Genomic DNA, 22,960 nt, shown 5'->3' with positions numbered 1-22,960 from the left:
GGGCCTCTCCCCCGCGGAGGCCGGGCAGCGTGGGGGCCGGCAGGAGCCCCCTCGATGCCCAGGAGACGGAGATGGGCGGCGGGGGGTCCCCGGCCCCGGGGGACGCGGCCGGTGCCGCCGGTGCCGCCCCTGCCTGCACCGGGCCTGCCCGCGGGCACCGGCCCGGCCCCGCACCCCCGCCCGGCAGAGGGCGCCGGCGCGGCGCAGCCGCGGTGCGCGCTGGGAGTTGTAGGCGCGGCGGAGGGGGCTGGCGCGGTGCACACCGGGAGTTGCAAGCGCCTGTGCGTAATACGGCTACGGCACCCGGGGGCGGGGACGACGGCTCGGCGCGATCGTCACTTCCGCCGAGGCCTGGCGTCAGTTCCCGGCGGGATGGTGGGGAAGCGGGAGCGGGAGGCCCGGCGGGAGGGGATGGCCGCGGCGGCGCGGGGCGGCGTCACCGAGGAGACGATGAACGGTTGGATCCTGCAGTTCTATTTCCACCAGGCCTTGGCGGCCTACCGCTCCGGGCGGAACCGCGACTTCCGGCAGCTCCGCGACATCATGCAGGGTGGGCAGCGCGGGCCGGGCCCGGGGGGGGGGTGTGTGTTCGCGGCGGCCGTCGGGCTGAGCCGGGCTGGCCGCGGCGGGAAGCGGGGACAGGCTGTGGGGGCGGGAGGGGCGAGCAGGGCGGCGGCTGGGAAGGGGCAGGCCCGGAATGGGGGTGGGGGGCTATGAGGGAGGGCTGGGTTTGGGGGGGGGGGGGGGGGGGGGGGCTGGGCCGTGCTGTACCGATGTAACCTGCCCCTTGTCCCACAGCCCTGCTTATGCGGCCCCTGGAGAAGGAGCCCATGGTGGCCCAGATGCTGCGCATCATGCAACTCCTGTCGCGGGTGGAGGAAGGCGAGAACCTCGGTGGGTCCCCAACCCCCCCAGCAAGGCTCCGGGGAAGCCCCGGTGTGGGCTCGCAGCCCGCTGCCCTGGCTAGAGTGTGCCCCGTCCTGCGGCCGTGTCCCTGCGCTCTTGGAGCTGCGTTTCTGCGCAGAACAGAGCTCCAGGCTGAAGCTGTTCCGCTGTAGGAGCTGTTCCCTGAGGGCGAGGGCACAGGGAGCAGGGCTGGTCGTGGCTGCATTGCGCTGCCGTCGCAAGGGAAGGGCTGTTGCCCTTAGCCAAGAGCAGTATGCTCGACCCCAGGCTTCAGGGCTGTCTCCCTGAACTTGCCCCTCGTGGCTTCTGCAGCGCTCCCCCGGGCCAGGTACCTGTAGTCAGGTGGTGCTGCTATAGCTTTCCGTGCCTGGGTGGGATCTTGCACAGGTTCTGCCATTCCCTCCCATCTTCGTCCTCAGTAGCTCTAGAATTTGCAGTCACACTGTGCAGGTGAGTAACTGGTGGTCTGTGAATTCTTGTAGATTGCACCTTTGATAAAGAGTCGGAGCTCACCCCTCTTGAATCGGCGATCGGTGTCCTGGAGCTCATCCAGCGAGAGTTCTCCGTGGCTGAGAAGACGATGGAAACTGTTCAGAAAATGGTGAAGGAAGCTGTAAGTCGTTTTTCTTTCTCAATAAATACTCAGCTCATTTTTTGTCTTGGAAAAGTCTTGCGTGAATGACAGTGGGAATTGCCTCGTGTGCGGAACGCTGTCCTCGGGACTGACTGGGCTGCAGCCGTGTATCTTGCGTGTGTGCGCTTCTCCGTCGGTGAACGCACAAGCTGTTTCTCTGTGTGTGCTGGTGCTGAGCTGTTACCTGGGTGTGGTGCTTGATCACAGCACTTGCTTTCCCAAAGCTCACCTAGAGAGCACGGCCGGTTCAGTGTCAGCAGAGAAACTGGTCTGTGTCTTCTCCTGTAGGCTGTGATCGTCTGCATCAAAAACAGAGAGTTTGATAAAGCTTCAAAAATTGTCAAGAGGCATATGGGGAAGGAGCCCAAAAGCCAGGTGGGTCTGCACTGGAAGGAGAGGTGGCTGCTTGAGGACCGGTATGTCTTGTGGGGTCGGGGGGAGCGGGGATATTTGGGGGGGGTCTGATAGGTCGTATGGGGTGTTGGCAGGGAGGGGCGCTTGTGACCTGTATCGCAGGCATAAAGGGTTTCCCTGGGAAGCGTGCCTCTTGGGGAAGCCTGCATGAGGAGGAAGGGTGAGGGTGCTGAAGTGGAAAGAATCCTCCTCGAAGGATGGGCCCTCAGTGTTTCTCAGTGGCATTTCTAAACCTGTCCGTCATCACTTTGGAGCTCCCTCTGTTATTCACGTTCCCTCACGTATCTTCAGGGGTCTTCCCCTCAACGTTCATCCTTTGCCTCGAGGCAACCTCCAGCTCACACACAGAGCACCAGTAAGAGAGAAGGGCTGGTCCTGAGAGCAGAAGGATCCCTGTTCCCGTTTCCATAGGCAGTGTAATGTCTTGGGCTCTGGAAGCAGAAGGTCAGGATTGCCGAGACGAGATGGGTCTCCTGCTCTCGGGCCTTTGCCCAACCTCACGTCAGTGTCAGCGGTGCCTGGAGAACATCCCGGTCCTCGCCCAGATCCCAGCGCCTGCGGTTGTCCTTGTTGTACCCTCGAACCCCTTGAGAGCGTTCTTGCCTCTCCTCTAGAAAAAGAAGAACGAGTTGCTGACTGTCATCCGGGAGAAGAATTCCACGCATCCGGTCGTCAAAAACTTCTCTTACAAGAACTTCCAGCAGAGTGTGTTCCAGTTCCTGAAGAGCTACGTGGATGATTCGGAGCCGCTGCTGCTAACGGTGCGTGTCTGCCCGGCTCGCCGGGCTGCCCGGCCCGCCCTCGCTTCTGCCCCAGCGCGGGGCAGCGGCACGAGGTGAGGATTTGGGGAGAACCGCCTCTTACTTCGCCACGAGGCGATGAAATCCAGTGATTTGCCTTCTGCCTGCCTCCTGTGCCAGTGATGAGTTAGAGCTTAGGCACTTAATTAACAGCGAGTTGAATCCAAAATACTTTAAATCCAGTCCGTTTATACAGTTGGTACACGGATGTGTTCAAGTGTTAATTGATGGAGGTGAGCTCTGTACGTGGTGCCGATGGAACGGCAAGCAGCAGCTTAAAAAGCCTTTGGGAGGGGGTGAAATGGGCTGGGAGTACCAGGAATTGTCTTTATAATTTGGGTTACGTGCTTTTTCTCTGTCCAAGGTAATGAGAAAGACTTTGAGCTCAGAACATGCCAGAAAACCAAAATACTCATCGGCGACTCCTGAGTCTGCAAATGGGCCACAGGACCAGGCAGCAGCTCCGGAGCCCTCGGGAGGGGCAGAGGGCCCAGCAGGAGCTCCAGAGCCTGCGGAGACAGCAGAAGACCTGGAGGGAGCTCCCAACCCTGCAGAAAGGGCAGAGGACCCCGCAGCAGCCCCCGAGCCGACGGAAGGAGCTAGCGACTCCACAGCAGCCCCCGAGCCGACGGAAGGAGCTTCTGACCCAGCAGCGACCCCTGAGCATATAGCAGCCGCGGTTAACGTCTCGGAAGGTGCTTCAGAGCCTATGGAAATAGCTAAAGAACCACCAGCAGCAGCTCCAGAACTTCCAGGAGTGTCCTGCAGGGACTCGAAAAGGTGGGCAGAGGAATCTGGCCCTGCGTTGTGGATGCAGCGCGGCAGCAGCTCTCTTCCGAGGGGTAGTTTGCTCTGCCCAGGCAGCTCCTAACTTCCCCGTGTGCCCACCCCAAAGGTTATCCCTGTGACACTTCTGCTGGATCGCACCAAAATTGTTAAGGTGGTTTGGGATTGGGTGGGTTTTTTTTTTCCTGAAGATGTGCAGTACTTTTGTAAACTAGGGAGGGAGGGCAGTGCTGCCAGAAGGTTGGCTCTCGTGGAGCAGCGTTCGGTGCCCGTGTGGTTCAGCCCTCGGTGGGCAAGAGCAGGGCGCCCAGCGGCGCTCTCGAGACCTGCTGCCCACGGCGCCGTTTAGGAGGAGGGCGGGTGGCAGGGGTGGGCGTGCCCGCCTGGTGGATGTTACTTGCACCCTGGGGTCAGTTGTTGAGGGTGACACCGTAGGGGCAGAGCCCAGTGTCGGTGAAGTGGAGCCACCTTAGCGATACCTCTACAACCTGCTCAGTTGTGTTTGTTTTGTAGGCAGCCCTCTGGAGCCGTAACCGCGTATGGGATTTCTGTTCTGAGAGAAGCTTTCAAGATCCTGTCGGACTCCCGGGATTCTGATGCGCTCTTCACCAAACTGGACGAAACAGACTTTTCTTTCCCCAAGCAACTGTCTCCTTCTGTATCCCACAGAACCAAGAGACGGAAAGAAGAGGAGAACCAAGATTCTGAGATCTCAGACCCTCCTGAAATATCCCATAAGGGCAAACGCTTGTTGACCATAAGCAAACTGGTCATGGAGCGAGACAGCCAGTACAGCGAGTCGAGTGAGAGCCCAGACTCTTCCCAGGAGCCAGTTGTATCTTCTGCTTCCAGACCTGTTCAGAAATTGCATGACCAGCCTGTATCTACTAAGAGTGCCAAGTATGGAGCCCATCTCTTGTGGTATATTCTAATCTGCACCCCATCTTTTGACTTGCAGCTGACGTCGGTAGCCTGAACCACAAAGACCTTTTTCTTTAATTCAGGGTAGAATCATAGAGTCGTTTTGGTTGGAAAAGACCTTTAAGATCATCAAGTCCAGTCATTATCCTGCCACTGCCAAGGATGAGTGTACTGCCGGTCCCGCGTGGGGGCGTGGGCAGAGCTGTCCTCACGCTGCGCTGTTTGGTTAGTGGAGAGGGGAACACGGTCCAGCTTCCCGTGGCGGCGAGGCAGGGGTAGCACAGTCGGTGTTGGTGGTGATGCCAGCGCGCGTCGCGGGTTTCTCTGCGCTTCGGTTAGCGACGCTGAAGCTGGAAAGCGTTCGTAGGTGCATCTGGTGGGACAGGTTAAACTCTCCTTTCCACCTCCTGAGACAGGCCACGCTGGCCTCACTGAAGCTCTTTTTTCCTGAAACCTGTGTTGGTCAGGAAACTCCTAGTCGTAGCTGTGAGACTGTTTCTTCAGTATGAGTTATCGCTTACCTTGCAGCTGAAATGACTGCAATAAGAGGTGGGGGTGTGCTTGGGTCTTTTCCTTTTTATAAGGATTTCCCACAGAAAACGCCAGAGTAGGCTGGCAGAAGTCTAAAATTAAGCCGAGAGTCTTGTGAGTATCTCGACAGGGTGTAGCAAAGCTTCCTGCTTCAATGTCCGAGTTGCCGCCCGCTTGCTCAGTGGAGTTGCGCAGCAGCCAGCAGTAGTCGTGTCTTGGATCCCCAGCAGTGAAACTGGGAGGATCGAGGAGCGCTTGATGTCTCTGAAAAGATAACTAGAATGCAATTTCCCTTAGTCCCTGGCTCAAGAATGCCCAGGACGCCAAGGTTTGGTTTTGAAGGGCGGGCAGTAAAGATCTCGGTGCTCTGTGCAGCTTGGCTGCTCGGGAGGTGGAGTGGCTTTCGCTGAAGCACGGGAGAGCGGCTGCAAGTGGAGATGTGCTGCAGCACCTCGGTGGTGAAATCCTTCGGACGTCTTGCTGGTGTGTCTGTGTAGAACTGGTTGTCAGAGGCGATGCCCAGGAGGGATTTCCCGCCCTGTTGTCCGCTTCATAGGGTCACCTGGGAACTTAATAAACTTCCAGCTGCTGCTGCCTTGAGCAGTTCTCCAGTTTCAGCCCTGCTGCTGTGCAAGTTGGTTTCCAGTTCAGCTGGAAAGTGCTTTACTGTCCGTGCTGCTTGTGGGGCTGTCTTGTCTTAAAGCCTTCAAGGGTCAGGACTGGTGGCAGTGGTGCCAGTGACGTCGGTCTGGGAATCTCATCCTGTGCCTCTCCGCCGGCAGCTGGTTCTCGAATGTTTATGTGCAACAAAGAGGCAACTTCAAGTAAGAATAGAGAATAGTTGTTTTCCTGGAGTCGTAACTGGCTTCAGCTAGATTGGATGTGACAGCCAGGGACGAACCTGCTGAGGTGGGTTTTGACAGACTTGATTTCATCCCACAAGTTTGGGCTGGAGGATTGGAAGGAGGCGACCGCGTTGAGGCACTTGATCTCCTGGAGAGGCCTCTGTGGCTTGGTTGACCTCAGTGGTGGTAGCAGTGAAACAGTAAGGATTAAATGTGTCTTGGGAAGAGTAAAGGCTTCTCCCCACAGCTGCCGGCCAGTCTGTGCCGTACGCGAAGGCGGGGGAAGTCCCGCTGGGTGCGGCTGAAAGCGCTTAATCGCGCAGTTAATACCCAGCCACTTGCTCTTGCCAGAGCTGGCTACAACACCCAGCCCTGCACTTGCGGGTCGATCCTGCATGCTGTGTGTTCGGCTGGGGGCTCCTGAGGAGCCCTCCCCGCTCCGAGGGGGGAGCAGGAGGTGGCGGCGGGTTCGTGAGTCGCTTTATGGGGCGTTTCTCTGCTCATCGCAGGCCTGCCCGCTGTGCTCCAGGTGTCCCTCCACCTTCTCCCCCTAAAACCTTCTCCCTGGCCAGTAGCCCAAGTAAATGCTTGCGTGCTTTCAGGTCCTTCCAAGGAAGGTGGAACAGCTCGTATGGCAAAGAAGAAAAAGACAGCTGGAGCGACGAGGATGAGCTCTTCTCGGACACGGGTAAGAACAGAGCCCCTGGTGCAGGCGTTAATTGATGATGCTCCTGGCTTTGGGGCTCATCCACGGGTGCCTTGCCGCCTTCGGTGTGGCTGAATTTTGGAACCAGAAACGCCCAAGACAGTGGGTAGCTGCCCAACTGCGAGATACTTGTTCTTTGTACCTCTGACTTGAAGCGCCTGCCAGAAGCTCCTGGTCAGGTTTCAGACCAACCACGCTTAGCTGGCAGGACAGACAGCCCTTTCCCTGTGCCCACTTCAGTGCTGTGGAATAAAGGTTAAGCTGACCCTTTCAGCCGGATCAGTTTTCCAGTCCAGTCCCCTTTGCAGCTAAATACAGGGCTTAGCTGGTGGGAAGGGCTGGACAATGGATGTCTAATGCCAGCCTCAGTGTGCAGCGTAGCCACGTCCCGGATGGACAGCCCTGGTTTTGACGTACGGGCTGGTTGAAAACAAAACAGATCTCGTTGGAAAGCTTTTCCGTAAAGCCAGTGGGGCTTGGGATGGAAAGGCTGTGCACGCCATAGCGGCGGAAGAGGGAGGGATTAAAGGGATTTGGGTTCATTGTCTGTCACGGGGCGCTCTCATTGCGGGCTGACTGCGTAGTCCTCTCGAGGAGGTCTGTGTCGCCTGAGGTATGGTGAAGTGTAATCCTCCTGCCTTGTTTTTCAGCATCATTTGGGACAAACAGCCACAACACCACGGTCTTCGGCTCCAAGAAGCAGGTAACGTGGAGCCTTTAAGTCCTTTCAGTCAGGCCTGAAATCGGGACGTGTCGGTATAGGAGAGCAAACAGACAGTTTGAAGCGTGTTGGGGAGGATTGCTGCTTCCCGAGGCCGGTGCTTGCAATATCCAGGCTTGATCCGAGTTGTGCAGGTCTGTTCGTTCACAGAGCTGCCTGGAGGTTCTCTTAAACCAGTCTGGTTTGGGAGTTGGCTAAAGCTGTGCCTCCCACGCGCCAGGCGCTGGGTACGTGCACGAAGTCCCTTGGTGCCCGTGGTTCAGAGGTGGCTTTGCCGAGCTCCCCACGTGCTGGAGAGTTCAGCATCTTGTTGGGGTGCGGGACACACGCACGGCAGCTGTTGTACCTGGGAAGAGGTCCCAAGTTTGGTGCTGCTGGGAACTCTCACCCTTGCTGGTGGGAAGGCGGCTGCTGGCTCTTGCGCTGCCGTGCACCACGCAGCACTTGTCCCCGGTAACGGCTTGCTTCAGTTATTTCATGTTCTGCTTTCACGGGATCAGTGTTGTGCTCGGGGAGGCAGAACTGCTGCTGGGCTCGTGCTGGAGCTGAGCACGTCCCTGGTTTGTCACAGTGATGAGGGCACATCCACGGTGAAGTGATTACTGAGCGCTGTGTGTGTGACATCTCCGCCTTTCCTCCGTGTTAGAGCACGGGTGGTAAAGGGGGGCTAAGGAAGGAGCTGCAGCGTGGCGCTCTGCCGACCGCAGCTCCTCCCTGGCCCCGCGCTCTGTCCTCACAGCACGCTGCTTGCCTGCTCTCTTGTAGAAATGGACGATGCAAGAGAGCGAGTGGATCAAAGATGGCGTGAAGAAGTTCGGAGAAGGGAGGTGGAAGGCCATTTGCCAGAAATACCCCTTCCAGAACCGCACAGCAGTGATGATCAAGGATCGCTGGCGGACCATGAAAAAGCTGGGGATCCTCTAAAGCTGGGCGCCTCGGGACCTTCAGTGCAAAAAACCTCATTTTTCTTTTGAAAGACAGCCCGGAGCTCTAGCAGCGGGGAGGCTGCTGTGCTCCTCCCTGGGGTGTGTTGGGGCCAGCGTGGGGAGCGCCTCTGGCTCTTGGTCCCCGAGGCTGCTGCGGCAGACGGAAACCATGTCGGGCGAGAACCGAGGGGCTTCGTGTCTCGAGTTGGGGCTGCAAAGTTTGGGTCTTCTGTGCGTGGCGGGAGCTGCGTGGCCTGATCGCACGTGCTCGGAAACGGCCTGGAGTGGGACTTCCTTTTCCACCTGACACCTGCAGCCCGTGTGGGAGGAATCCCAACCTGAGGGGCGGCTGAAACGACAGTTTGCTCTGCTCGGACGCTGTCGGATGGCAGGGTCGTCCCGTCAGTGGCTACTTTTATGTGTTTTAATCGTCTGCCCTGTGAATTGCTTGTCTCATCTGTTTGTGCTCGGTCCCCTGTGGGAGAGGCAGCACGTAGTCCCAGAGCTGCTGGGGCTGAAGAAGGGATTTAGGCAAGGTGATCTGCTTAGATTCTTTTTTTTTTTTCCTTGACATTTCTTTCTCCTTTGTAAACGGCTCTCTGTGAGTGGGAATTTCTCCCTCCCAGCTTTGAGACTTTAAAAACATTATTTTCTTTGTTTAGTGCTTAAATGTTGGTTGTTCCCATGTTAGAATTTCCAGTGCTTACTGGTTTTGGTCATGTCTTACTGGTACTTCTCCTTCCTGGTAACGTCCTCCTCCTGTGCGCAATCCCTGCAAGCTCCGAGGGTGCCAACGCTGGAGTCCGTGTCCGAGCCACGTGTAAAATAAAGTTCCTTTCTTGTTGGATTTCGGAGTTTGTAGTAAGCGTGAGCTTGGACCTCGCAGGTGGAGGAAATGGGGCAGCTGGGGGCGCTGCCCGGGGCACACAGCACCCCAGGAACGTGGGGGCTCCCCCTTTGCCTCCTGAGCCGGCTGGCGCCGTTGTGTCAGCGGCTGCTTGGGGTGGAGCAGCAACGCCCTGGAGGTGCGAGGTGCTGCCGCATCGGCGTAGGCGTGAGGCAGAAGGTTCTAGACTAGACTTCTGTTGAAATCGAAGGGCCGGGGGTGGCGTTTTCTCAAAGCAGCTTCTCTTGGCGGCAGAGCCGGGGCTGGGGAGCAGCCTGTGGGGAAACACCTGCTTCCCCTCCGTCCTTCAGCAGCAGCTGCTGGAATGAGCTTCCCTTGGCACCTGGCTGGGGCCGTGCGTTTCCCTCCCCTCCTGCTTGTAAAACCCTTGCCCTGGGCTCGGAGCAGCCCTGGGTGCAGGCAGGAGCACCCGGTGCTTGCGGACGCTCCACGTGAGCCACGAGCTGGACCGGCAGCTGCCGGGGTGAGGCCGTGCCCCGTGGTCGTGCCGAGGGGGAAGGAGGCGCGTTCGTGCTGTGTGGGTCCGAGTCTGTTCTTCCCTCTTCTGTGCCGGGCTCTTGCCCCCGGCTGTGCCAGGAGGGTGTCACAGACCAAGGCTTAAACTGGCAGTTCCTTGGAGTAAAGAGCTTTTCCTGCTTCATTTCCCTGTTCCCAAGGCACAGACTGGCCGAGCGTAGGGGAGCGGGCCTGGCTGGGCACCGGCTCGGTGCAGCCGGGAGATGCCACTGGTGGCCACGGTGCTTCTCCGCAGCAGCCTCGGCCCCGGCAGAAGGGCTCAGCTGGGTGAGCCCCAACGTGGACGAGCCAGACCAGCTCCTGCCCTGCGCCGAGATCACCTTGAGGAGCGGATCCTGCGCCTTGCTCCTCCTGACACCGGCTCCGGCGCTGCCGAGTGCCGCTGCGGAGCAGTTAATGATTACCCCTGCCACCGCGGGCCCCGGCCCCTGCCCTGCCCTGCCCTGCCCCGGGGTGCTGGAGGCTGGGGAGCAGGATGCTGCTGCTGCTGCTGGTGCTCCTGGCGCTGCTGGGCCCCGCGGGCTGCCCCAAGACCGAGCCCTTGAGCGGATCCAGCCAGGAGCCCCTCTTCCGTGGGGCGGATCGCTACGACTTCGCCATCGTCATCCCCGCCGGCGCCGTGGAGTGCTTCTGGCAGTTCGCACACCAGACTGGCAACTTCTTCTTCAGCTACGAGGTGGGCCTTGCGGGACGCGTCCCGGGAAGCTGTCGGCGCGGCGCAGCTGCCGGTGGGGGTCGGGGAGCGGCGGTGCCACGCCGCAGCTCTGCCGCCGGTGCCAGCTGCCCGCTCCGAGGGCGCGGCGGGTCCCGCGGTGGGCAGTCCTCCGTCACCTTGGTGCTGTGACCAGGCTTAGGCGTGGAAGGAGACCCCGTGGGATAACAACCATGGGCTGGCTGAACTCCAGACCTGCTGCCCCCAGGGGTTTGCCTCGCGTGGGGCAGGTCCTCAGCCAAAACAGGGAACGGTTGCAGTCAGCTGGATGCTTCATCTCAGGGACTGTGCTTTTTTTAGGCCATTTCCATCGTTGATGCCATTTATTTTTTTAAAATACCTGTTTTAAAACCATCAAGCAGTGCCGAGAGCTCCGGACATGGTGCCTGAGCACCCCGAGCTCACTGGCAGCGAGCTCCAGGGCGTCCCGGCACTGCGGGGAGCTCTGCCCTTGGCTGGGCTGGCTGGAGGCCGCTGCGCAGCCCTCGGCCCTCTGAGCCGCAGGTGGCAGGCACGCCGAAGGTCTCGGGCACAGCCCTATCTGCTTGTCCCCGCGCTCGGTCCCCTTCCCCCAGGGGAAACTGCAGCCCTTTTATCTCCTGTTTACACTAGGCTGGTTGAAGGAGAGCCGGGGCACGGCCGTGCCCAGCGCTGGCAGCTTCACCCCGGCTCTGTGCTCGGCAGAGCAGCCCCGTGAGAACACGGTGCAGCCCCAGCGCTCGACACAGCTCCGTCTCCCAACGCTCCGGTGGCCGGCAGCGCCCAGTCCAGGCGGCAGGGAGATGGGGTGGGCGTGTGGGGTGGGAGACGAGGGGTCGGTGCAAGCACCTGCGGCACCATGAGCAGGCGCTGGGAACCGCAGGGCTCCCTGCCTGCAGGCCGTGGGGTTTTTCTTTTACGTGTTGCTGGCAGCTCGCTGGAGGCTGTTCCTGGCCTCAGCTCACAGGAGCGAAGGGGGCAGCTCCCCACGGACCCCAAACCAATGCCCAGGTCCCCGCTGAGTCCTTGCCCTGCGCACGAGGGCTCCTGTGGGCTGCCATCTGGGTGCAGAGTCAGGCCCACGAATGCCCTTTGGGTGTTTCCTGCCTCCAGGTCCAGCGGGCGACTGGGATCGCCACCGGCAGGAACATCCTGGCCACGGCAAGTGACCCCAACGGCCTCCAGCTTGGCAGTTCCTGGGATGTACGAGGACAGATCGACTTCCTCACCGAGGAGACAGGTCCCCGCTGCCCCGGCCCCTGCCCAGCCCAGCTGCAGGCGGGCAGGAGCAGCAGCTCCGAACCTGCCCAGCCAGCCAGCGCTTCCCTGAGCCTTCATCCGTCTGATCACGCCTTCCTTCCCAACGGGGAGGATGAGTCGAGCGCTGGGGGTGGGTCTGCCTGGCTGTGACTCTTCTGCTCAGGAAACAACAATCCCCATTTCTCTCTGCAGGCTTCTACCAGCTCTGCCTGGACAACCAGCAAAACCACTTTGGCTTCATGCAGGTGTATCTCAACTTCGGTGTCTACTACGAAGGCTTCGATGCGGAAAACAAGCAGCTGGAAGAGAGGAAAGAGCTGAACAACACCCTGGAGGCCATCGAGGTGAGTGTCAAGGCAACCACAGGGCGCCCCAACGCAGCGGGGATGGGCACGGCCTCCCAAGGGAACGGAGAGGGGCACCTGCCCCTGGCTGAGCTGCAGCTCGATGTAACGCCGAGCCCAGCGGGCAGCTCCTGCCGGCCCCGGGCCCCGCTGCCCAGCACCCCCCTCTCCCGCAGGTCAGCATCCGGAAGCTGCAGCTCCACATCTTCCACATGTGGCGGTTCTACAACTTCGCCCGGATGCGGAAAGGGGCTGACTCCTTCCTTCTGGAGTCCAACCACCGCTACGTCAGCTGGTGGTCGATGGCTCAGAGCTGCGTCATCGTCCTCTCTGGGGTGCTGCAGCTCTACTTCTTGAAGCGCCTCTTCAACGTGCAGACCACCTCCAGCCGGCAGAAGTGCTAGCGGCACCCAGAACTGCGGGCAGGACCGAGCTGCCCCCCTGCCCCACCGCAGGGCGGGAGGGAAAGCCAGATCCTGCTTCGGGGAGGAGGAGGAGGGAGAGTTCCGCCCCGCTCCTGCCGCCGGCTCGAGCCCTGCCTCGGCTGAAATCACCCCGAGGGAAGAAAAGCACGACCCGCTCGCCTGGGCTTTGCCTGCTGGGTCGGTTTGTCCGTCCCAACCTGCTGTTAACGTCCCAACGTGCCTTTTCTACCTGGCGCCAAATAAAGGAACCCCCCAGGGGAGCGCTCACAGCCTGCTGCCCCCGTCCCCCCTCTGCAAGCCTGGGCGAAGCCAGTCCTGCCTCGCAGGCGCCTGCCTGCCCCGTCCTGCCCTCCCTGAAGCCTCCAACAGCTCAGCCCTGGGCTGCGAGCCGCCCCCAGCCCCCTCTGCCGAACCCAGCGAGGTGCTTCTCCCCTCTGGAGCGGCACCCCAGGCGGGCAGAGACCCACAGAAGGGGCGAGGGTTGTCCCCGCCCCGAGGCTCCGCGCTAGACAACAGGCGCTTTGGGAGAAGGAACAGGCTTTATGTGACGGCAGGGGCAGGTCTGGCGTGGGGGGAGCTCCTTCTGGCGTTGGCAGCAGCCCCCCCGGGTGCGGGGCTGCGTGCTGGCAGCTCTCAGTCCCTCCGCCCCGCTCGGGGCGGGCTCCCTGCGCGTCCCTTCGCCACCGCTGCTGCACCCACGGTGAAGGACAAGGTCTGTTCTGCCCAGAAACGCCCGAGGTCCCTTAGGTCAGCGTGTCCTCGTTCCGCACGTACTCCCCAACGTCGGCCTGGTGGAACACCACGATGGCCATGGGGTCCACTTTCCGGCACTCCTGGGTGGACTTGGCGGCCACTCCAAAACCCTGAGGGGGATAAAGGAAAGATGAGAGAGGGTCTTCCCCACGTCCCAGCCCTGGGAAGTGTGGGGTCTGCGCCGGCCGCTCACCAGGGGGACGTCGGCCATGGAGTACACCACCACGCCCTGGTACTGCGCCGTGTTCTCCGTGATGCGGCCCAGGCCCGACTTCAGGACGTGGTTGCCGTAGAGGAAGGACTGCTCCGAGCCGGGCTTCACCCACACCTTGTACTGTAAGAGAGGCCCAGAGAAGGTGAGGGGCTGGGGCGGGGGGCTGGTGAGGGGCTGGGGGGCAGGGGGCCGTGTCCCACCTTGGCGTAGGGCGCGAGGAAGTCCAGGGCCGTGACGCTGAGCCGGAACTTCTGCGTCTTGGTGAACTTGCCGAAGCAGGTGCCCAGCGACACCAGGTTGTCCCGGGGGATGCTGGCAGCTACCTTCAGCAGCTTCTCGCTGCGGGGAGAGCCAAGGGACAGAGCTGGAGCGGCTCGCAGGCCAACGGCCCCCCCCCCCCGCCGCTGCCCGGTCCCCCCCGCCGCCGCTGTCCCCCCTCCCCAGCCCCGCTCACCTCAGGTAGTAGACGCGGTCGCGGTGCAGGCGGAAGCAGTAGATGCCATCGGGCCGGTCCACCAGCAGCTGGATGTTCTCACCGATGCTGCGGGGACAAGACCCCGTGAGCCCCGGTCCCGGTCCCCTCTTCCCCGGCCCCCTCCTACCGCCGCTCCGCTGCTCTCCGGGGCCCAGCCCTCCCGGTCCCCAGCCCCTCCGCACCCCCGTGCCCGGTGCCCGGCCCCTCACTATCGCCCCAGCTTCTCGAAGACCGCCCGCGTCTCCGCCTCCGTTAGCGGCCGCATCGCTCCTCGCCGCACGCGCTGGACCGCGCCGGAACCGGAAGTCGCGGAACCGGAAGTGGCTCCTCGGCCCACCGAGACGTGGCGGCCAGAGCGGCGCGATGGCGGCGGCGGCGGAGGAGGCTCGGCTGCTGGCCTGGCTGCGCGGCCCGGCGGCGGCGGGGCCCGGCGGCCCCGAGCTCTCCGCCTACGTGGCCGAGCTGGCGGCGCTGGGGCTGGCGGAGCTGGGCCGGGAACCGGCGCGGCTGGCGGCGGAACGGGCGCGGGTCGGGGCGGAGACCCGCCGCCTGGCCTTCGAGCATTACCGGGCCTTCATCCGCTCCGCCGAGTGTACCGGCCGCGCCGGCCGCGGCTTCGGCGGTATCGAGAGCCGCCTCGGCAGCCTGCTGGACCGCCTGCCCGCTCTCCAGGACGCCTGCCGGTGCGGGGCCGGGGAGCGGGGCGGCGGGGGCACCCGGGGCGGGGTTGGGACCGGGGTTAGCGGGGAAGGCACGGGTGGCCGTGGAGGGGCTGAGGCGGGGGGCGGGAAGGACTGGGGTGAGGCTGGGACGGGGCATGAGGTGAAGGAGCGGCCCTGGGGGCAGGGGAGGGCTGGGCTGGGAGAGGGGTCCTGGCGCTGGGCCCAGTGAGGATCGGGGCCGGCTGCGACTGGGGGCAGAGGCAGCGCTGGGGAGAGGCCAGCGTGGGTGGGAGGGTCCCGGGGTCCAGCAGGGGGACACGACCCTCGCACTGATCCCATCCCGATCCCGCAGGAACTTCGTGCGCGATGCCGAGGAGATCGCCTGCAGCCGGCGGATGAACAGCCTGACGCTGAACCGGCACACGGAGATCCTGGAGATCCTGGAGATCCCGCAGCTCATGGACACCTGCGTCCGCAACGGCTACTACGAGGAGGCGCTGGAGCTGGCGGCCTACGTGCGCCGCCTGGAGAGGAAGCACAGCACCATCCCCGTCATCCAGGTAGGCCCCACTCTGCCCCGCGGCCGCCCCACACCCGGCCCCCGCCGCGGCTGAGGCCTCTTCTCCCGCCCCAGGGCATCGTGGCCGAGGTGCGCCAGTCGGCCCAGCTGATGCTGAGCCAGCTCATCCAGCAGCTCCGCACCAACATCCCGCTGCCGGCCTGCCTGCGGGTCATCGGCTACCTGCGGCGCATGGACGTCTTCACGGAGGCCGAGCTGCGCATCAAGTTCCTGCAGGCACGGGACGCCTGGCTGCGCTCCATCCAGGCCGCCATCCCCGACGCAGACCCCTACTTCCACCTCACCAAGACCATCGAGGCTTGCCGCGTCCACCTCTTCGACATCGTCACCCAGTACCGCGCCATCTTCTCTGACGAGGAGCCGCTCCTGCCCGCCGAGGGGCAGGCCCTCAACGAGGGGGCCATCTTCCACGGCTGGGTGCTGCAGAAGGTCTCCGAGTTCCTGCGGACGCTGGAGCGTGACCTCCGGCGCGGGGTGGGCGGCCGCCTGGACTCGCTGCTGGGGCAGTGCATGTACTTCGGCCTCTCCTTCAGCAGGGTGGGGGCCGATTTCCGCGGGCAGCTGGCCCCCCTCTTCCAGCACGTGGCCGCCGCCGCTTTCAGGAAGGCGGTGGAGGAGGCGGTGGAGAAATTTCGGGAGGAGATGAACTCCTACACGCTCATCTCCACCCCGGCCGTCCTGGGGGGCAGCGCAGGGGTGCCGGTGCCCACGGCCCAGCCGGGAACGCTGCAGCCCCCCATGGTGCTGCTGGACTTCCCACCCCTCGCCTGCTTCCTCAATGGCCTCCTCGTTGCCTTCAATGACCTGCGGCTCTGCTGCCCGGTCGCCCTGGCCCAGGATGTCACCGCCTGCCTGGAGGACGCGCTGGGGGAGGTGAGGCGCTGGGGGATGGAGTTGGGCCTTGTCCTGGGAGAACACGGGGAGGGGCTCGCCCTGCCCCAGGTATTGGTAGGATGGAGGCATAAAACTGTTTAGGATGGAAAAGGCCTTTGAGACCATCGAGCCCAACCGTTAACCCAGCGCTGCCGAGGCCACCACTGAACCCTGTCCCTCAGCACCCCGTCTGCACGGCTGTTAAACACCCCCGGGGTGGTGGCTCCACCCCTGCCCTGGGCAGCCTCTTCCAGGGCCTGACAGCCCTTTTGGGGAAGAAATTTCTCCTGATGCCCAACCTAAACCCCCCCTGGTGCAACTTGAGGCCGTTCCCTCTCGTCCTATCGCTTGTCACTTGGGAGAACAGACCGACCCCACCTCACCACAACCTCTCAGGCAGCTGCAGAGAGCGATGAGGTCTCCCCTCAGCCTCCTCTTCCCCAGGCTGAACACCCCCAGTTCCCTCACCCGACCTGCTCTCCAGACCCCTCACCAGCTCCGTTGCCCTTCTCTGGACACGCTCCAGCTCTTCAGTGTCCTTCTTGCAGTGAGGGGCCCAAAACTGCCCCCAGCATTCGAGGGGCGGCCTCACCGGTGCTGAGCACAGGGGCACGATCACCTCCCTGCTGCTGGCCACACCATGGCTGACACAGGCCAGGATGAGGTGGCCACCTGGTCCCACGGCCGGCTCATGTTCAGAATTAATGATTCTGAGGAACTAACGACTCTGCTTTTCCCCGCAGGTGACCAAAACCATCCTGGCCTTCCACCGCGCGGAGGAGGCGGCTTTCAGCGAGCGGGAGCAGGAGCTCTTCACCCAATTCTGCGCCGCCTTCCTCGAAGACCTGCTGCCCTACCTCAACCGCTGCCTCCAGGTCCTCTTTCCCCCGGCACAGATCGCGCAGGCGCTGGGTGAGACCTCTCCCGCCGGTTCCCACCTTTGGGGAGGGGGTGGGTGCTGTGTTGCCTGTGGAGGGGGCCCCCCCCCCCCCCCGCTTTCCACCCGAGCCCACTCTCCCCCTCTCCGGCAGGCGTTCCCCCTACCCAACTCCAGCGCTTCGGCCGCCTGGGTCGCATCGACACCGTCGCCCTCAGGGAGCCGTTAGCCTTCCTCCTGCCGGCGCCTGGCGAGGAGGAACCGGCCCAGAAGCCCCAAAACGGGGAAGACGACGCTGCTTCCCGTGAACCCCTGCCTCCGCAAGGGCGGCAGAGCCCTCCCGGGGGGGCTTTGCTACCGGATATCCCGGCGACCACCGGGTAGCGAGGCTGCGGCTGGGCCGGGTCACCCCCTCACGGCTCTTGCTTGCACCGGGCAGCCACCCCCCCCCCCCAAAATCCCCGGTCAATACGGGTGGGGGCGCCCCCTGGCGGCGGGGAGGTGCGGCCTAGCGCACGGTGCAGGCTCCGCCTGCACCGTGCGCTAGGCCGCACCTCCCCGCCGCCAGGGGGCGCCGTCCCGCTGCGCCGCGCATGCGCAGCCCGCCCTTCCTCCTCCATGGCGGCCTTCACGGCGGGATGGCGGCTGGTAGGAAAGACCTTCCCGGGCCGCGGGTGCGGGACCTCGGTGGGTTGGTATCAACGCGAACGTTCGTACTGGCGAGCGCTGCGGCGGAAGGTGCTGGGCCCTCCCGCGCCGCCTTTCGCCGCTCCCTGCCAGGTGGGCGCTCCGGTGCTGCGGGCCGCCGCCGCCGCCGTGACCCCGGAGCTGTTGGGGGGTCCCGAACTACGGGAGCTGACGGCGGCGTTGGCGACCGGGTTGCGGCGCGGGGCGTGCCTAGGGCTGAGCGCCCCGCAGCTCGGCGTACCGTGGCGGGTCTTCGCCGCCGAGCTACCCCCGGACCTGTGCCACCGGTACCCACCGGCGCTGCGCCGCGCCCACCGCATCGAGCCCTTCCCGCTCTGCTTCCTCGTTAACCCCGTGCTCCGCGTCCTCGACGCCCGGCTCGTCACCGCACCCGAGGGCTGCGCCAGCCTCAAGGGCTTCTCCGCCTACGTCCCGCGACACTGGGCCGTCCACGTCTCCGGTACGGGCTCCCCAACCCCGGGGTGGGGGTGGGGGGGTTCTGCCGTGCTGCGGGTGGGACACTGCACCCCCATCGCCCTGCGGGCCCTCCCCAGCTCCCCTGACCGCCGCTCTCCCTGGCAGCAGGCGTGGATGAGCGCGGGGAGCCGGTGAGCTGGGAGGCGACGGGCTGGGCCGCCCGCATTGCCCAACACGAGATGGACCACCTGGACGGGACCCTCTACATCGACCGCATGGACCCCCGCACCTTCACCAACATCAGCTGGATGGAGCTCCTGGACTGAAGTTCACCGCCCCGGGGGAGCAGAGCCGTGGTGGAGCCCCAGGTGTGTGTGCCGGTGCGCCGGGGCTCCGCCGGTACCCCGGTGAAAGAAGCGGCGTGGAGTCACAGCCCCGGGGGCTCCCACTCAGCTTTATTGCAGCCAATACACACCGTGAGGACTCGGCCCAGCTCCTCGCCCTTCTTGCCCACCCACACATCCCAGTCTGGGGTGGCTGGAGCGCGGGGAGCCCCACACCCCGCCAGGGCACAGGCAGAGCTGGGGGCCTCAGCCCTGAGGCAGTGCGTTACCCGGGGGGGGGGGGGCTTGGGGGGCCGGGCTGGGTCCCCCGGTGCGGTCAAAGCCTCAGAGAGGGGCTGAGCACCGGCTGAAGCTTTTGGATTGTTTTTATTTTCATATAAACAAGACAGAACCCAAAGCAGCATTAATTTAAAAAATAAAAAAAAAAGAGCAAGAAGAAGAAGAGTGGGGTGCGGCCAGGGGGAGCACCCAGCCGCCCAGGCCATGCTCTGATGCTACCCCCCCCGTAGTGTCAGCCCCCCCCCGGGCCGTGCTCCTCGCGCCCTGCCGGGTGCTGCAGTGGGATGGGGTGAGCAGTGAGGGGAAGATGAACCCGTTTGGCACGGCCGGCGCAGTGGGGAAGGAGGGGGACACACGCGGCAGGGGCACTGCTGCTCCAGCCCCACACTGGTGTCCTCCCCCCACCTTAACCTTCCTGTCCAAAGTCCTCCGTGAATTTCTTCACCTTCAGGAGATCTTCGGTGTTGACGGTGGGGCGGGTGGTGGCCAGCGAGCGCAGCATGTCCGACTGCAACGCAGGCAGGCAGGGGGCTGAGAGCCGGTGGCGTGGGGGGAAACGGGACTGGGGGGGGGTGGGAGCCGCCTCCAGCCGGCAGGACGGGCGCCGGGCCGGCCGCACTCACCATGCAGACGATGGGCTCCATCAGCTTGTCGCTGGGCACCTCCATCCAGGTCATCTCGGTGGCACCAGGGTCGCCGGGCGAGCACGGCGTCAGGAGGTCGTCCACGAAGGCGCCGGGGGTGGTGCGGGAGGGACCGCGGACCTACAGCGGAGCCGGGTGGGACGGTGATGGGGACGGACCCCCCCCGCCCAGCCCCGCGCCCCGGTGGGAGCAGCCCCCCCGCCCCGCCCCAGCTCACCTTCTTGAAGTGGGTGGCCGACTGCACCTTGCGCACGGGCTGCATGAGGGCGTCCCGCACGATGATGCTGATGTCGGCCCCCGAGTAGCCGTCGGTCTTGCGGGCCAGCTCCTGCACGTTGGCCTCCGTCAGGCAGTGCGGGGTGTTGCCCAGGTGCAGCTTGAACATCTGCGCCCGCGCCGCCTCCTCGGGCAGCGGGATGTAGATCCGCTTCTCGAACCTGCGGGCAGGCAGGGCCGTGAGCCCCGCCCCCCCGCCGCGGCACGGCCACCCCCCCGGCAGCGAGCCGCATCCTGCTCACCGTCTCCTGATGGCCGAGTCCAGCACCCAGGGGATGTTGGTGGCGCCCAGCACCAGGATCCCATCGCTGCTGTTCCCCACACCTGCCCAGAGAGACGGAGAAAGCTCAGAGCCACCCCCAGGGAGCCGCGGGACGAAGGCGCCCGGCAGCTTCTCCCCGCGCCGGCTGGGCCCCCCGGGGCGCCCCGCGCACCCTGCATCTGCACCAGGAACTCCGTCTTGATGCGCCGCGCCGCCTCGCTCTCGTTCTCGTTGCGGGAGCCGCACAGCGAGTCCACCTCGTCGATGAAGATGATGGAGGGTTTGTGCTGCCTCGCCAGCTCAAAGAGGTTCTTCACCAGCCTGAGAACAAAGGCGGGGGACGGGGTCCCGGCTCAGGGACCACCAACGGCACCCAGAGCCCCGGGGCGAGGAGCCCCACACGCCACCGGCTCCTCCCGCCCCGGCAACCCTGCGCTGGTGCTGAGGCGAGTGCCGGGCCGGGACAAGGGCCACCCCCGGGCTGTGGAGCCTCAGGAGGGCCCGTGCTCTCCCCTGGGAGCCATTATCAGCGTTCACCGGCACCGGTGGCTCCCTGACCCCGACCAGAGCTCCGCCACTGCCAGCCCGGCCCCCGGCAGCTGTGCCCCCCTGCTGCCAACTTACTTCTCACTCTCCCCCAGCCACTTCGACATCAGGTCCGAGGACGACACGGAGAAGAAGGTGGAGTTGTTGGCCTCGGTGGCCACAGCCTTGGCCAAGTAGGACTTGCCGGTGCCAGGGGGCCCGAAGAGCAGGATCCCTCGCCAAGGCGTGCGCTTCCCTGCGACAAGAGGCCAGTGTCATGGCTCCCCCGTGGCCCTGTGCAGCCCAGCTCTGCCTGGGCCCGCAGGGACACATGTCCCCGCTGCTCGGGGTCACCTCCCAGCACGTGCCCACCCCACAGCACCTCCTCCGTGGGCGAGTGGCAGCCGTGGTGCTGCCGTCACGCTCACCGGTAAACAAGTGCGGGAACTTGATAGGCAGGATCACCGCCTCCTTCAGGGCTTCCTTGGCTCCCTCCAACCCGGCCACGTCACTCCACCGCACGTTGGGCTTCTCCATCATGATGGCACCTGGGAGAGGGTGGCTCTGCTCACGCGGCCCCACGGAGATGGGCACTGCGCTCCTGCCGCCCGTCGAGAGCCGCGAGACCCACAGCCACCATCCCTCCCCACCAAACCCCCGCCCCCCCCACGCCAATCCCACCACCCCTTGGCTCAGAGGCTGGTTTGGGGGATACCAGACCCCAGCAACATGCCTCTGGGCCGCAGTCTGTCCCCCCACTCCCAGCAGCCTCCCCCTCACGACAGCCGTTCAGGAATCCCTCTGCTGATCCCGCAGCCAGCCAGTGCCACCCTGCCCGCTGCGGCTGCCGCAGCCCCTCACCCATCAGCTGCTCCTGCAGCTTCTTCTTCTCGGGGTTCTCGCCCTCGCTGTCACTGTCACTCCTGGAGAGAGGAGACACAAGTCAGGAGCGGGACCAGCCAGGTCCTGCCAGCTCCGCCGTCGGGCAGGGAGGAACCCCCCCTCACACCCCCCCACGCACCCCTTGTTGTCATTCTGGGACTCTTTGACCGGCTTCTTGCCCTGCTTGTCCTTGCTGCGCAGGTACTCCTTCAGCTTCTCCGCCCGGTCCAGGTACTGCATGCACTTAGCCCGGATGCTCTCCTTCGCCTTGTCACTGTGAGCCTCATCTGCACAAGCACACACACCCTCAGCACCACCAAATGTCACCCGTGGGCCTGTGCCACAGCCAGCACCCCCCTCCCAGAGCCCCCCCGGGCTAGGGGGGGACACACTGGCCCCCGTCTCACATTTGATGGCGTGCAAGAAGTACTCCACGGCGTGCTGGTACAGCCGCAGCGCCTCCTCGTAGTTCTTGGCCTTGTCCTCCTCGGTGGCTTTGGTGACCAGGTCGATGGCTTTCTGGCGGGGGGGGGGGAGGAGGGCTGTTAGCCGGGGAGCGGCACCGGGAACGGAGCAGGACGAGGCCCTTCTCCACCCCGGAGCGGGTCGGGCCGGGCCTGCTCGCACCGGGGCGGCCAGCGGGGCCCCTTCCCCAGCACCCGTCAGGACGAGGCGCCCCCTCCTTCCTCCCCACCGCCCCGGCAGGGCCCGGGGCCTGGCACCGGCGCAGAGGGAGGCCTTTCGCCGACCGTCACCGCACCGGGGCCGGGTGAGGCCGTTCCGCGACCAGCACGGCGGCCGGGTGACGCCTCCCCGGCGCGGCCTCACAGCGGGGCGTGCGGAGGCCCGGCCAGGCCCCGGGCCGGGGGCGAGGCGCAGGCCGAGGCCCGGCCCCGGCAGATCCCCCCCCCACGCCCGCCGTACCAGCAGGGTGGACGTTGTCATCTCATCGCCCGGTGTCGCCGCTCCTGGTGCGGCCCGGCCCGGCGGCGGCGGCGGCGGCGGCGGGGCCCACGGGACCGCCCGCGACTGCGGCTGTGCGCGCCTGCGCCCTCTGCCGGCACCCGCCGGCACCCGCGGGGCGGGGCGGGGCCGCGCCACGCCCCCTCGCTCCCGCGCCACGCCCCCCGGGCCGCGGGGGCGCCCGCGTACACGCGCACGGGATGCGCGAGGGCGCGCGCGGGCACACGCGTGTGCACCCTGGCGCGTGCGGGCGCCTGCAGACACCCCCCCCACACACACACACACGTGGGCACATGCGCGCGTGCACACACACGCACGGGTACGGGGGGGGTGGGGGGGTGTATACACACACATACGCACACCCTCCCCCCAACACCCATGTGTGTGTGTGTGTATATACACCCCCCCACACACACCCCCCCTACATGCGTGTGCACACACCTGTGTCCATGTGCACACCCCTACAAACACCCACAGCCACGTGTGCACACAACCCCCCAAACACCTGTGTGCACCCCTACACCCACGCCTGCACCCACGTGTGCAGGCACACCCACCACCTCTGTGTCTGTGTGTGCACGCGCACCTCTATAACCCCCCCCACTCCTACACACGTGTGCACACACCCCCGACACCTGTGTGCGCACTCCCCCCCCCACATGCGTGTGCACGCAGACACCCCCCCAACACCTGTGTGCGTGTGCACACCCCTCCACACCCCCTCTTCACACCCCAACACACGTGTGCACACCCCTACACACCCCCCCCCCCCCCGCGCCCACACGTGTGTGTCCCACCTCGCCCCCCCCCCCCCCCCAACCACCGGCGGGTCTATGACAACTCTGAGCCCCCCCGCCGGGTTCAGTCCAGTACATCCCAGTCTCTCGTATACTGGGCAGCCCAGTCCCCGTGTT

General features: G+C 64.5%; 6 protein-coding genes across 7 annotated transcripts; 4 read left to right on the top strand and 2 right to left on the bottom strand.

Annotated features, from left to right (window-relative positions):
- The first annotated feature begins 357 nt into the window (after nucleotides 1–357).
- TERF2 (telomeric repeat binding factor 2) lies at nucleotides 358–9,037 on the top strand. Its single transcript, XM_086469010.1, has 10 exons — nucleotides 358–550; nucleotides 799–894; nucleotides 1,389–1,519; nucleotides 1,829–1,915; nucleotides 2,569–2,715; nucleotides 3,119–3,534; nucleotides 4,054–4,440; nucleotides 6,440–6,525; nucleotides 7,194–7,246; nucleotides 8,030–9,037. Exons 1-10 carry the CDS (start codon nucleotides 373–375, stop codon nucleotides 8,186–8,188), a joined length of 1,740 nt encoding a protein of 579 aa, XP_086325136.1. The 5' UTR covers nucleotides 358–372; the 3' UTR covers nucleotides 8,189–9,037.
- Nucleotides 9,038–10,079: 1,042 nt separating this feature from the next.
- TMED6 (transmembrane p24 trafficking protein 6) lies at nucleotides 10,080–12,312 on the top strand. The gene is made up of 4 exons (XM_086468992.1): nucleotides 10,080–10,289; nucleotides 11,418–11,544; nucleotides 11,757–11,908; nucleotides 12,085–12,312. The coding sequence occupies exons 1-4, from the start codon at nucleotides 10,089–10,091 to the stop codon at nucleotides 12,310–12,312; spliced, it is 708 nt and encodes a 235-aa protein (XP_086325118.1). The 5' UTR covers nucleotides 10,080–10,088.
- Nucleotides 12,313–12,966: 654 nt separating this feature from the next.
- On the bottom strand, nucleotides 12,967–14,046 carry NIP7 (nucleolar pre-rRNA processing protein NIP7). 2 transcript variants are annotated; one of them, XM_086468990.1, is made up of 5 exons: nucleotides 13,985–14,046; nucleotides 13,755–13,841; nucleotides 13,501–13,639; nucleotides 13,280–13,420; nucleotides 12,967–13,196 (listed from the first exon to the last, which is right to left on the bottom strand). In XM_086468990.1, exons 1-5 carry the CDS (start codon nucleotides 14,038–14,040, stop codon nucleotides 13,077–13,079), a joined length of 543 nt encoding a protein of 180 aa, XP_086325116.1. In that variant the 5' UTR covers nucleotides 14,041–14,046; the 3' UTR covers nucleotides 12,967–13,076. The 2 variants fall into 2 exon arrangements, with proteins under 2 accessions (XP_086325116.1, XP_086325117.1); XM_086468991.1 differs by lacking the exon at nucleotides 13,280–13,420.
- Nucleotides 14,047–14,138: 92 nt separating this feature from the next.
- On the top strand, nucleotides 14,139–17,151 carry COG8 (component of oligomeric golgi complex 8). The gene is made up of 5 exons (XM_086468848.1): nucleotides 14,139–14,458; nucleotides 14,790–14,997; nucleotides 15,072–15,890; nucleotides 16,634–16,802; nucleotides 16,922–17,151. The coding sequence occupies exons 1-5, from the start codon at nucleotides 14,139–14,141 to the stop codon at nucleotides 17,149–17,151; spliced, it is 1,746 nt and encodes a 581-aa protein (XP_086324974.1).
- A 234-nt stretch (nucleotides 17,152–17,385) lies between these two features.
- On the top strand, nucleotides 17,386–18,436 carry PDF (peptide deformylase, mitochondrial). Its single transcript, XM_086468847.1, has 2 exons — nucleotides 17,386–17,914; nucleotides 18,040–18,436. Exons 1-2 carry the CDS (start codon nucleotides 17,386–17,388, stop codon nucleotides 18,195–18,197), a joined length of 687 nt encoding a protein of 228 aa, XP_086324973.1. The 3' UTR covers nucleotides 18,198–18,436.
- A 271-nt stretch (nucleotides 18,437–18,707) lies between these two features.
- On the bottom strand, nucleotides 18,708–22,068 carry VPS4A (vacuolar protein sorting 4 homolog A). Its single transcript, XM_086469001.1, has 11 exons — nucleotides 22,008–22,068; nucleotides 21,491–21,602; nucleotides 21,223–21,370; nucleotides 21,063–21,124; nucleotides 20,630–20,749; nucleotides 20,301–20,457; nucleotides 19,849–19,997; nucleotides 19,657–19,738; nucleotides 19,356–19,575; nucleotides 19,118–19,258; nucleotides 18,708–19,002 (listed from the first exon to the last, which is right to left on the bottom strand). Exons 1-11 carry the CDS (start codon nucleotides 22,026–22,028, stop codon nucleotides 18,901–18,903), a joined length of 1,314 nt encoding a protein of 437 aa, XP_086325127.1. The 5' UTR covers nucleotides 22,029–22,068; the 3' UTR covers nucleotides 18,708–18,900.
- Between the last annotated feature and the right edge of the window lie 892 nt (nucleotides 22,069–22,960).

Source organism: Leptosomus discolor, chromosome 8 (assembly GCF_034619465.1).
Source record: "Leptosomus discolor isolate bLepDis1 chromosome 8, bLepDis1.hap2, whole genome shotgun sequence".
NCBI lineage: Eukaryota > Metazoa > Chordata > Aves > Leptosomiformes > Leptosomidae > Leptosomus > Leptosomus discolor.
Note: the sequence above shows the minus strand (reverse complement) of the source record. Positions and strands in the feature narration are given on the sequence as shown.